Source organism: Magallana gigas, chromosome 6 (genome assembly GCF_963853765.1).
Source record: "Magallana gigas chromosome 6, xbMagGiga1.1, whole genome shotgun sequence".
Lineage (NCBI taxonomy): Eukaryota > Metazoa > Mollusca > Bivalvia > Ostreida > Ostreidae > Magallana > Magallana gigas.
Window position 1 is genome coordinate 47818515 of NC_088858.1, and position 11869 is coordinate 47830383.

The following is an 11869-nucleotide window of genomic DNA, read 5'->3' on the forward strand; positions in this document are numbered from 1 at the left end:
GACAGAATATACAGTTTTTAGCTTATAACCATTGCTGAAATATGGTCCTTATGTATTTAAAATTACCTTTAAAAATTCACACTTTCTTCAATTTGAATACGTTGTAAATTGTTGTATGAAAAAAACTACACAAAAAAAATAGTTGTTTTTTCTTTATTTAATTTACTTAACTTCCAGTAAAGCACAATGTACAAACATAGTTAAGAAGATATCATCAGTTTGTCTTAAACTACAAAATCTACCATGGATTTTATTAATGTACAATGTAGTCCACGAGACAACCATGTATAACGCAGTATATAGCACAGCGAAATGAAGTGAACTTTCAGATCTGTATAAAACATGTACCATTTGTATAAGGTTTGTATACAGGTACATGCACTAGTAGGGTCACATCTGTATGTATAACCTCAACAAGTTCTAGCACCTCACTGTGTCTTTGTATAGCTCACACACAGACAGTCATTACATGTACATGTAACTCAAAGTGGTGGACTACCAGTTGGTCATAGACCCACTGGTGGGCCCTCGGTCACCGCGTGAGCTTGGCCCGCTTCTCAGGGGGAGGTTTGATGCTGTTGGCTTTATCATCCGGTTTTTCCTGCTTTATCTCCTGTTTCACCACAGCTTCCTGTTTCACAGGCTCTTCTAAAAACAGAAATTGGGTTGTATTACTGTTAGCTCGTACCATACAACCACAAGCACTTCTTTCTGCAATGAGGTTAAACCCCATAGTATAATAATAATAACACAAGGATTCTTACTCCTAATTACATGGGGTATAACACTTCCGTTAATGGCAATTTACTTTGCTTTCAGAGGAAAAACAGCAAATAAATGTTTATTTCCATTCATCTTTTGGATAATTAACTACAAAATTATGTTTTGAATTTTGCTATGAAGTAAATTTCATTGCAGAAGTGCCTGTGCAAAAAACACATGCCAGTATTTCTAAGCAATATTTTTTCCTGCAAAATAATAAGCATCACAATGGCTTAAATATAAATATAAAGATATGTGATTACCCCATAATAAATGTATTTTACAACTGTTTAGAAGTTTAAAGCTAATAATATCCATCTCTAAAGTTAAAGATAATAATCCCATTACCTTTGACCTCTGTATGAATAGGCTGTACAACTTTAGGTGGGAACTTTTTAGCAAGTTCTCCCAACAAATTATCCACTCTCTGTCTCTGAAAGAAAGAACTTGGCTCCTCTTTCTTTTTCTTGTCAGAAGATTCTTTTTTCTCTGTAACAAAATATGATGAATGAGAGAAAAATACTTTTCGAATTAATTAGTCAAAATGAAATATCGAACTGGATCCTTATTTCACTAAGACAAGGTAAAACAAACAGTTTGGAAATTATATGTAATTTAAAACACAAACCTGGTTCCTCTTTTTCTGAAAACTCCCAGGAGTATCCCTTTGATGGATGATATCGAGAATAGGACATTGCTGATGAGAAAACATGAAAAGGCTCCGAATTAAATTATCATTAATAATCTTCGAAATGTTTTACATTCACTGAAAGTTTCCCTGATTTCATTATAAAAAAAAACTTCTTTTTTTTCAAATCAAAAAACACTGATTTTAAAACTTCAAAAATATTTAATATATTAAGATTTTGAAGCATTTTTATAATATCCAAAAGTAGTAATTTTTAACTTGATCTATTCCTACACTGTTAAAACATGTTCTATTCTTTGCCATCAATTCTATTATTTACCTTATGAAAATAATATATTTGGTACCCTAACAAACAAAAAAAAGAATTTTCTCAACAAATATGCAATATAACAATCAAATACAGTAAATTTACCTTCATCAAAAGCTGACTGGAGACTGGAGACTGTGTTCAACTATTGGTAAAAGAGAAACAAAGATACATGTATATATCAATTGACCCGACTTAATTTACTAAAATGTAAATATATGTACAAGAAATGAATTTCTCAAACATTAATAAAGAGGTTACCGTAACTTCATTTGGTCAATTTTTGTAGTTATGAACAATGATATTGGCCATTTTGTAGTTATGAACTATAATATTGGCCAATTTTGTAGTTATGAAATATGATATTGGCCATTCTATAGTTATGAAATATGATTGGCAAATTTTTGTGGTTATGAACTATGATTACTTTAAGTGTCATAGTTCAAGAATCTGGTCTGACTTACCAGTCTGGCGTTGATGACAGAGTAGAGATCAGGTGCTAGATGGACCACTCCATTTACAATGTAGTAATCTGCTAATGGGGTCACTGTAAACCAAATTCCAAACATTATAAATCCTTAATTTATTCTATGGGTAACAAAACAATATACAGTTTAACTTCGGTATCTCAAGCACCCGATATCTCTAATATAATGGATAATAGATATGTCGCAGTGATTTTCAAGTCCCAACTTCTTATTCTTTAAGTGATTTACCCTTGATATCATGAATACTTGGATATCTCTAAGTTTTTAACCCGTCCCATCTAGTTTGAGATAACGAGGTTTGACTGTATATTAATAGAATTCTATTGGTTGTGTAATTAGATACATCTTCTAATTTAACTCATTGTGTGTTCTATGTCATAAGAACTATGACAATGACACGGAAAAATAAAATCATACCACTTTAATTAATACAAATCATGGAGCATCTTTTTATCACGTTATGTCACCACATTTTTCAAAAACTTATTAAGCATGATATCTGCAGTATATTGAGGCATGTGATAAAGCAATATGAAAGCATGTAGACTACAATCAATATCACTTTGTTTTATACCTTGTGTAGGTGAAAATCTGTGTTGTTTTCTGATGACATAAAGAATTGGCTCCTGAACATGGAGCAATATAAATTCAATTCCCACCATGTTACTGTAAGAGAAAAATAATTGATATTGACTTCATCTCTATGCAATTAAAATACCGGTATATCTATTCATTCAAATTTACAGTTTCCCTTAATGATAAGATTGATATTCAAATAAATAAATAAACAGAAATTTATTAAGATCGATCTGTAAATCATTTCACGTTTCAATGCAAATTTACCATAAACAAACCCAAATAGGCCCCCAGAAAATAATGTTTTGTTTCCCAGGCACTATAACAACTGCATGGTCAAATGATGTTGCACCGAATAATTTCATTGCCATTTTGAAAAGGGGATTACCTTTATTTTTGAATATGAATATCAAGTTTTTCCCCTTTGTAAGTTCTGCAATAAAACGAGTGCCCTTTTGCTGCATTTTCTTAAAAATTATTTGCCAAATTTAAAATTTATTTGACCCCTGAGATGTTATTTTGCCTACTTGAGCTGCTCCTGACTGAGACGCTGGCTCTTGATGATCTGGTTGTTACACATGTGGTCATAGAATGGGTTACTACGCTCACAGAAATAGTCCAGTACATTGGTGGGGTTCAGGAGGGGCACCCAGGCACTGTCATACCAGCTCATCCCCAACAGGGGGTTTTCTGTCAAAGAAATCATCATCAACGTTTTATAGATTTCATTATTTATAGTCTGCCTTAAATCTTTTGATTAGTTCACTTTTTGAGAATTTTAAACTAAAATAATGAATAAGTTGACTGTTCAAATGAAATTAAAATGAAATCCAATTTTTTTTCATTAACATGTCATCTGATTTTACCTCAGGAAAAACTCACAGAAACATTGCAGATTCATAATGAAAAATGTTCAACCTCTTTCCTCTATTCAGAAGTACTAGGGACACCTTGCACATTTTTTTATTATTATAAAATTTGAGGTATGTTCATGTAATTTGCAATGCAAAATCACAAACATCATCAACATTATTTTAAAACCCTGTACTGAAACCATTCAAAGGAGATATATTGAATGCATATCATTTGAACCCTCTTGCATTAATGTTAGTAATTAAAAATAAGTATCTTGGGACAGAGTCAAAGGTGCTTGTTTCTGTAATAAAAGTAATCACTTTAGTATAATAATAACACAAGGTTTTTAATTCTGAATTCTGTGGATTAATATCTTTTTCCGTGAATTGCATCCATTTTCGCTTTCGGACCAAATGCAACGGGAAAGTGCTTAATTACTATTACTGTTTACATGTACATTTATTCTCTTCAATGATACCGATAATTGATCTACTAAATCATATATGGCATGCTTACATTTATTTATTTCTATCTGCATAAACAGCATAAAACCACTGAATACAGACTGGATAAGTTGTTTCACACCTATGCGGTAAGTCCTATATATGAACTGGTCTTGGGCTGAATAATAGGGTAATTTGTCATTTGATTTCATACCAAGTATGAGGTTTTGGGCAGGCTAAAAATATCGCAGATTATGATAAAACAAAGCTTTTATCTGTTAAATAAGGTATACTTTTCTAATTATTTTGGTCGATATACACCATGGCGTGCTTAATTTTGGAATGTTTTAACACAGGGTTTTTGTAAAAAAAAAATAAATTGTATTTGTTTTTTATTTCTGCATTCTGCCTTATATGTCTGCCTGAGACCAGTGCATAGAGGTTTGTGGTAATGCATGAAACAACTTTGGAGAAAAGATGTAAACATTTTCCTTTGTAAATCATGTGTATCGGGTGCTGGTCACTTCGCCCCAAAGCCAAAGCGCCCCATGCACGACCGCCCCAAATTTTCTTGGTGCGCCCCAAGTGCAATTCACGAGCGCCCCGAGTGTATGTCACGAGCGCCCCAAATGTTGCTTTTTTTCATGATTAAATTTTTTCACGTATATGTCAGGAGCGTTTTTTCTCCTTAAAGATATAGGAGTGTACCCTAGGGTACAAAAGTATCACCTCAAAACATAGTCCTATTTTCTTGCCATATATGCTTTCATTCATGCTATAGAAATAATCCATTGTCAGGAAAGTTAAAACACACATGTAAGCTGAGCCGAAAACCACATCGCTGTAAAATTGACATTCTAAATTGTACCAACACTTACCAAGACTCATTTCTAATGTGTAAAAGTCGTCTGCAATAGGGATAATAAAAAAATTCTAATTCAGCAACTTGGCAAGGCTCTCTTGTCCGCCATTTTTAGATCACGTGATCGTTATTGAGCGGTTACTACTCATTTCGGTCTGTATTATTTCGGCACGACAATTATTATCAATAATGAGTTCTGCATCACTTTATTCTTACAGCTATAAAAATAAAACACACACACATCACAAGGTATATTTCATCACACTCTCCCATAAAATGTCTGTAAAAGATAATGCATTTGTTTAATGTTTTTATTGAAAACTAATTCATGAGAAATTGATAACAATAGAATATCTGATACATGATTTTCTGTTATGTTCAAAGATAACATCTAAATGGTCAAGAAATCAAAACATGATAAACTATCTGGTTTATAAATAAACAAAGCTTTTTACACACGCGTGGTTAAAGGTTTTCATAAATTATCAAATAAAAACCATGTCGTTTCAATTAATATCAACAACATATTTTTAAGAAAGATTATTTTGCTTGCGAGAGACTGCATGGAACTAAAAATAATTGCAGTCACACATACATGTACATGTAATTACTATTTAGAGGGCTTTATATATTTTTTTAACATTTCAACGAATTTTGGTAATAAGGAAATAAAATGTAATTCTTAAAAAATAATTTTTACCCACATGTATCGGTAGCTGGTATGGATTAAACAAACAAAATAAAATGTTGAGAACTGGTATTAGCCCACTTTCATAAGAGTAAATGAATCTTATTTACTTATTGCAAAAGGAGTATCTAAAATCATAAAGATTTAATAAACAACAGATTTGTTTAACTGTTATACATTGTACAACAGTATAACATTAGAACTACACATCAATGCAACAACTACTAGAATGAATTCCACTTAAAGTTCTACTTAATTCAACATTTTCAAAATAATTAACGGTAAGAATAATTCAGAATCACAACATGCTGTTAGTTACATGTACAGTACATATTCTTGGAATCCAGTGCTTCATTTTAAAGTTACGTCCAAACATCTTCTAAATATCTCCTCTCTAACCTTAGTTTGGTGATGAAAGATTTTGTCTCACTCTCTGTCATTTCTTTCTTCTCTTGCAATATTTTCATAAAAGTTTGATTCACATCTTTGGCCATGTTCTTGGCATCTCCACAAACATATATAACTGCTTTCTGATTGTAAATCAATTGGAGTACCTGCTCAGCATTTCTTTTGATATTGTCCTGGACATACTTTGGATCCTCTTGTGATATGGCTTCACGAGAAAATGAGACATAGAGTTTACTTAAAATATCCACCTTCTGTAGTCTCATCAGCTCTTCTTTGAATAAAAAGTCTTGTGACCTGTTCCTGCAACCAAAGAAAAGAAATATTTCTCCGAATGCTTGGTCAGCAAATTTTGCTGAGTTTTTCTGCATCTCCCTGTGTTGAAGAAAGCCGACAAATGGTGCCACTCCTGTCCCTGGTCCAATCAAAATGAGTGGTATAGACACATCACTGGGCAAGCGGAAATACTGATTAGGTCTGGCGGAAATCTGTAACTGGAAGATTTCCGTATCAGTCCTATCTTCTGTTGACTCTTCCCTGATTTGATTCTGATTTGTCACCCTATCCAACATACCAGTACATACTCCTTGCCTTGCAAAACTCCTGCCATCGCCCTCAGGAATATTTATCACATTGAAGGCAATGTCTAGGTGTTGCGGTGTCTTCAGAGGTGAGCTGCAGGCTGAGTAAGGTCTTGGTTGTAATTTAGGAAGAGACTCGATCAACCTGTCAACATCAGGATTACAGGATGGGAATGCCAGGAGGAGATCTAAGATACTGATTTCAGGATTCCTAATAAAGCTTGTGTAGTCACCCATTCCCTGTTTACTGCACAGTTCCTGCAGCCTTCTTTTTTCCTGTGGATTTGTTGTTCCTTCGACAAGTTGTCGGATCACAGCTTTTTTGGGAGGTTCTCGTATGTCAATATTGTATGTGAATAAGCTCCTGAGGGTGGTAATGGTAGGAATGTGGAGTGGAATGGCCGCTTTGGCTTTCTTGGTGTCTTTCATCAGTTCTATTTGGCAGATAATGTCAGCTTTGTCTAGAACATTTAGTCTCTTTAGCAGCATTTCCACCTCTTTCTCTTCATTCTGACAATAAACTGAAACAGAATCTCCTGGCTGGTATTCAAACTCTTCACCAATTTTTAGTCTAAGTCTTAATGTTTTCTTCAGTGCTTCTTTTGAAGTCAAAATATCTGTTCGAATAACTGTTGCCTCTGAAATAGTTGTCACAGCTGATGAATTAGATGGAAGAAGAGATGGTTTCATATCTTGATCAATATCAAAATTAATGGAGAGGTAGGCTGCTGGAAGTAAAGGAACAGTGACTGCAGCATCACAGAGAGGTGCAATTGACTTTCTGAGTGATGGTTTTGTTGATTCTTCTAAGGTTATATCTCCAATGTGCTTTACTAAGTCTTCTGTTTCATTCAATCCTTTACCATTACTAATAGTTGAAGAGGATTCACTTTCAAACTTATCAATGTTTGGTTCAGTTGAATCAGTGGTATTCTTTGCTTGACTTTCTTTTTCCTTGAAACGACCATTTGATTCAGTAATTTTAGTTTCAATTTTCTTATCACTGGATTCTCCATCTTTATCAAAGTGACTTCTTTCTACTTCAATTTCACAGATTTCTGTTATTTGACTAGTGCCTGAAAAATCTGGACAGTTGAAAGATAGGAATTTGAGGAGTGCTGGGAAAAGCCCCTCAATCCATGGTTCTACTACTTGTTCTAAACCCACTGCATCATCAGCCCAGCCTGATAAATAAAATCTCTTGGCCCCTAACTCTTCAAGCCTCTTATCCAAAGTTTTACCTGCATTGCAGAAGTTTGTATAGTTAGAATCACCCAAACCTAACAGTGCATAATTAAGGTGTGATAAATAATCACTAGAATGTGTTTTCTTCTTCAGTCGTCTGAAGAATTTGAGGGCTGTTTCGGGTGGCTCACCATCCCCAGTGGTAGAGGTCACAATCACAACACAGGTTTCCTTTTCCAGAGTGAATTTCTTCTCTGCCTGACTGAGGCAGTGTCTTTCACATTCCAGTCCATGGGCTGCTGAGTTATCAAGGATCTCCTCTGTTATAGCATCAGCTTGTCCAGTCTGGGATCCATATAAAAGTAAAAAACGCTTCCTCTTTAAAGGCATCTTCTACTTATGTCCTGGTCTCTTTATACTAGGGAAAGATAAAAAAGATATTAGGAATATTATATTTTACATCTGCCTGGTGTGAGCAAGGCAAAGCAACATGAACAAGAGATACCCTCTCACAGTCCCAGAGGCCTACAAAAGGGAAGCTTTCAAAACAAACATGTAGATGATATGTAATGATGTACATGTATATGTGAAAATAGTGAATAATTTAGAGAATACAAACTCCTGATGAACTTGACAATTGTTATAGTGATCCACACTATTTTTCAAGTTGAATCTTGTACTGAAATCTCATCTAAGTTGATTTTCTTCTAAAAGTTGATTATTACTTAGAAAAACAAAACACTCAAATTTCAAATTAAAACAATTCTTTAAAAGATAAGAAAAGTGTCCCATTCTCCTGTAACCAATGGTAATTGGTTGCTTTTATCTAAGTTTAAAATTTTAAATCGTACGGAACTTTGTCAATTTGACAAATGTCTTCAATTTGGCTCAATGACCACTGACCATGATCAAATGCATGTATAGTGACTGAAAGTCGAGTCCCTGCCATAACATACATGAACACGTATAGCTACACACATGTACACCTTCTGTGTCTCACTCTCAGCTTTTAGAAAAATATAAATAATGGAGAATAGTATAAAGTGGTTTCTCATCATTGAAAAAACTATAGTTTAATTCAATTTCATTCATTTACCTGGTAGAATATCAGAATGGCCTTCAGATCAATTACATCACTCACTGGCCGTGTGTTATTACCCAATACAGGATTCACGGTCATACTAAAACACGCCTGCCGACGCCTGCCGGGGAAAACACGCCTGCCGAGAGAAAACCGCACGCCTGCCGTTTACCTGATGGATTATTTTAATATTTTCTTTGATATTTTATTTAACTTAACTAAATTAAGTATCATAATAACAAAAAGTTGACTTTATATTGATTATTTAGCACAAAATTAGCAAAAATGTTCAATGTTGGTAAAGATAGATAACTCTTACGTAGAATTCATACGCCTGCCGAGGAAATCTAGACGCCTGCCGTTAATTTGATGGATTATTTTACTTTTTTCTTTGATATTTTATTTCTTTTAACTAAATAGATCCAATAGAATAAACTGAATTCAGTCAATATCATACTAGGTAAGGGAAGTAAGAGAGAAGATTAACTATTTCCGGAATAACAATTTGAGAATGAGCCATCAGGTAGTATGACCCACGTCTATGTCTGACAAATCAAAACAAGAACAGAAATAACTACCAAAAATCACAAAAATATAATTAAGGCGCTTTGACCACCCCCCCCCCCCCCACCGGGCACCACTCCCAATGTACTGGAAACAATTTTACATGTTGTGTATCTTTAATATTATGCCTGATAATAACTATCTAACCAATAAAGAAGCTGTAATGTATACTGTACCTAAGAATTCAAAAATGCAATCATCTCATCTGTTACACTTTTAAAGTTCGAGGGAGGGGGGGGGGGTTAGGGTGCATGTATTGCAAACAAACTTAGCATCTTTGCTAATATGTTTTACGGTGCTACCGTTCTGGCGAGCGCAGCAAGAATTACACATACTGTAGCTTGCATCATTGTCAACTTTTATTGAGGTATCAAAGAACGACAAAGAATTTTTGAGAGAGTATTGCTCTACAATAAGTATGCAATGGTACTAATTTTAATGGTTATGATATATACAGCGCAACCCCCTACCCAGAGAGAGAGAGAGAGAGAGAGAGAGAGAGAGAGAGAGAGAGAGAGAGAGAGAGAGAGAGAGAGAGAGAGAGAGAGAGAGAGAGAGAGAGAGAGAGAGAGAGAGAGAGAGAGAGAGAGAGCCCGGTACCTATTTGAAGGTGTGTAATTTCCCACTTTTAAATTCTACATAATTTTTTTTTCTGTTAATTTTTCATTTTATTCCTTTTTATTTAGTTCGAAATGTCCTATTGTTTATTTCCTCCCTACTCATATACTTACCTGCCTACTGTACATGCATGCACAATTAGTTTAAAAATGGATCGATATGACAGTAAAGTATGGCTCTTGCTAGTATATATATATATAAAATCTCTATATTAAAAAAAGACTAAAAACAAATCATATGTCAAAATGAGGCAGGTATCGCAGACTATACTTATTACAGATGTTTGATCCACCTCTAAATTTATCGCGGGAAATATCAATCGGCAATCCTCGGCTGATTCCGCTACGCTCCATACAAACGTTAATGTCGAGTGCGCGAGACATCCGAGTAGTTCCGAGTGGGGAAATATAGCGCGAGTGCACTGTGACGTCATTTATGACTTTGTTCGTCTTTGTTTACGTTTCTCGACTCAATACGGAGGTATGGAAGCATGTAACAAATCTTTCGAGTCTCGCCAAAGCATATGCGGTACTCAAAACGTGTCTTCAAACTTTAAGTCACCGTAAATTACGAGTTAAAAGTCGGCCATTTTTGGCATAGCACCACGGGTGAAAACATTAGAGAGCATTATGGGACGTAGACAAAAAATTTTGTTTGATGAACTGTAGGTTTAGCTCGTTCTTTTTCCCGCGCACACTGGTTCTTAAAGCTCGCTTCGCTAGCCGGCGCTGCGCGCCGGCGAGCTGCGCTCGCTAATATATCTATAATATGTTTTACGGTGTGACCGTTGGGGCGAGCGCAGAAGGAACCACACATCTGTCATCATTGTTAAATGCAACCCGTGGACTTGCCCTAACCAAAAAACGTTGGCTTTGTCTCGAAAACTTACCACCGCAAGGAACCCGAAGTTATCCAATGACCCCTTCCTAGTCTTATACACTTAAACAAACTACCACTGAGCGTTAATAAAATGTTAAACAGACTTACATTGTATTAAAATATTTTGATAAACACAACGCCGTTTTTTTTTCTGTAGATACAATTATGTTTTATCTTTTCTTTACCTTTTAATAATGATCATTAAAATCAGTAAAAAAATAAATCTTGTCTGTTATTTCTCATTTCGTTCCTTGTTGTAACCTGTGTTTTAATTATTTTCCTCTGTGACATCAATTTTGTTTTAAATCTTTTTAATTTCTGTACGCTATATAAGCGACGCTGCGTTGTAGACATGTGCCCTCAACCCTTTCTTAGTGTGTGATATCCAATATTATTTGACCACATATGCAACTATATAACAAATACATGTACCGGTAGATATTTTAACAGTTTAATTCTTTTCTTTTATCTATTCATTACAAAATGACGTGGCTGCACGTAGATCAAAACTAATCAGCCAAAGAGTCACCGTTAACACTGATACTGAGTACTTCCTACATGATCCAGTACATATGCTTGATCCACCTCTAAATGTATCGCGGGAAATTAAAACGCGAGATCTTTGTGACGTCATAGTTAACATTCTTTTGCGCTCGACAGTTTTCGTAAATTGTCGGACAAATTCGGAGAAGGAAATGACGTCATATAAAGTTTTTTTTACGTAAGCTTATTTGTTTACTGTAATGTTTTTAGAAGGATTTTTTTATTGTTAAATGAAAATGATGTATGCGATGTACAGGTAAGAATTTTCCGTAGAAACACTTCCTGTTCCACGATGTTGCTATGCACCGCAAAGGATCACTGGGATAGTAGAACGTTTTCACGCGGGTCCACAAAATTTTCTTTGAACAATGTGCAGATTTTAA

The 11869-nt window shown here is 34.7% G+C and overlaps 2 protein-coding genes across 3 annotated transcripts; both read right to left on the bottom strand.

The window, feature by feature from the left end:
* Positions 1–288: 288 nt before the first annotated feature.
* LOC105333104 (mediator of RNA polymerase II transcription subunit 6) lies at positions 289–5080 on the bottom strand. Of its 2 annotated transcripts, XM_011435928.4 has the most exons (8): positions 4959–5080; positions 3310–3472; positions 2781–2872; positions 2183–2265; positions 1824–1863; positions 1391–1459; positions 1111–1251; positions 289–648 (listed from the first exon to the last, which is right to left on the bottom strand). In XM_011435928.4, the coding sequence occupies exons 1-8, from the start codon at positions 4966–4968 to the stop codon at positions 533–535; spliced, it is 714 nt and encodes a 237-aa protein (XP_011434230.3). In that variant the 5' UTR covers positions 4969–5080; the 3' UTR covers positions 289–532. The 2 variants fall into 2 exon arrangements, with proteins under 2 accessions (XP_011434230.3, XP_011434229.3); XM_011435927.4 differs by lacking the exon at positions 4959–5080 and having other exon boundaries at positions 383–648; positions 3310–3488.
* Positions 5081–5593: 513 nt separating this feature from the next.
* LOC105333103 (methionine synthase reductase) lies at positions 5594–8976 on the bottom strand. The gene is made up of 2 exons (XM_066086946.1): positions 8898–8976; positions 5594–8219 (listed from the first exon to the last, which is right to left on the bottom strand). The coding sequence occupies exon 2, from the start codon at positions 8189–8191 to the stop codon at positions 5993–5995; it is 2199 nt and encodes a 732-aa protein (XP_065943018.1). The 5' UTR covers positions 8192–8219; positions 8898–8976; the 3' UTR covers positions 5594–5992.
* Between the last annotated feature and the right edge of the window lie 2893 nt (positions 8977–11869).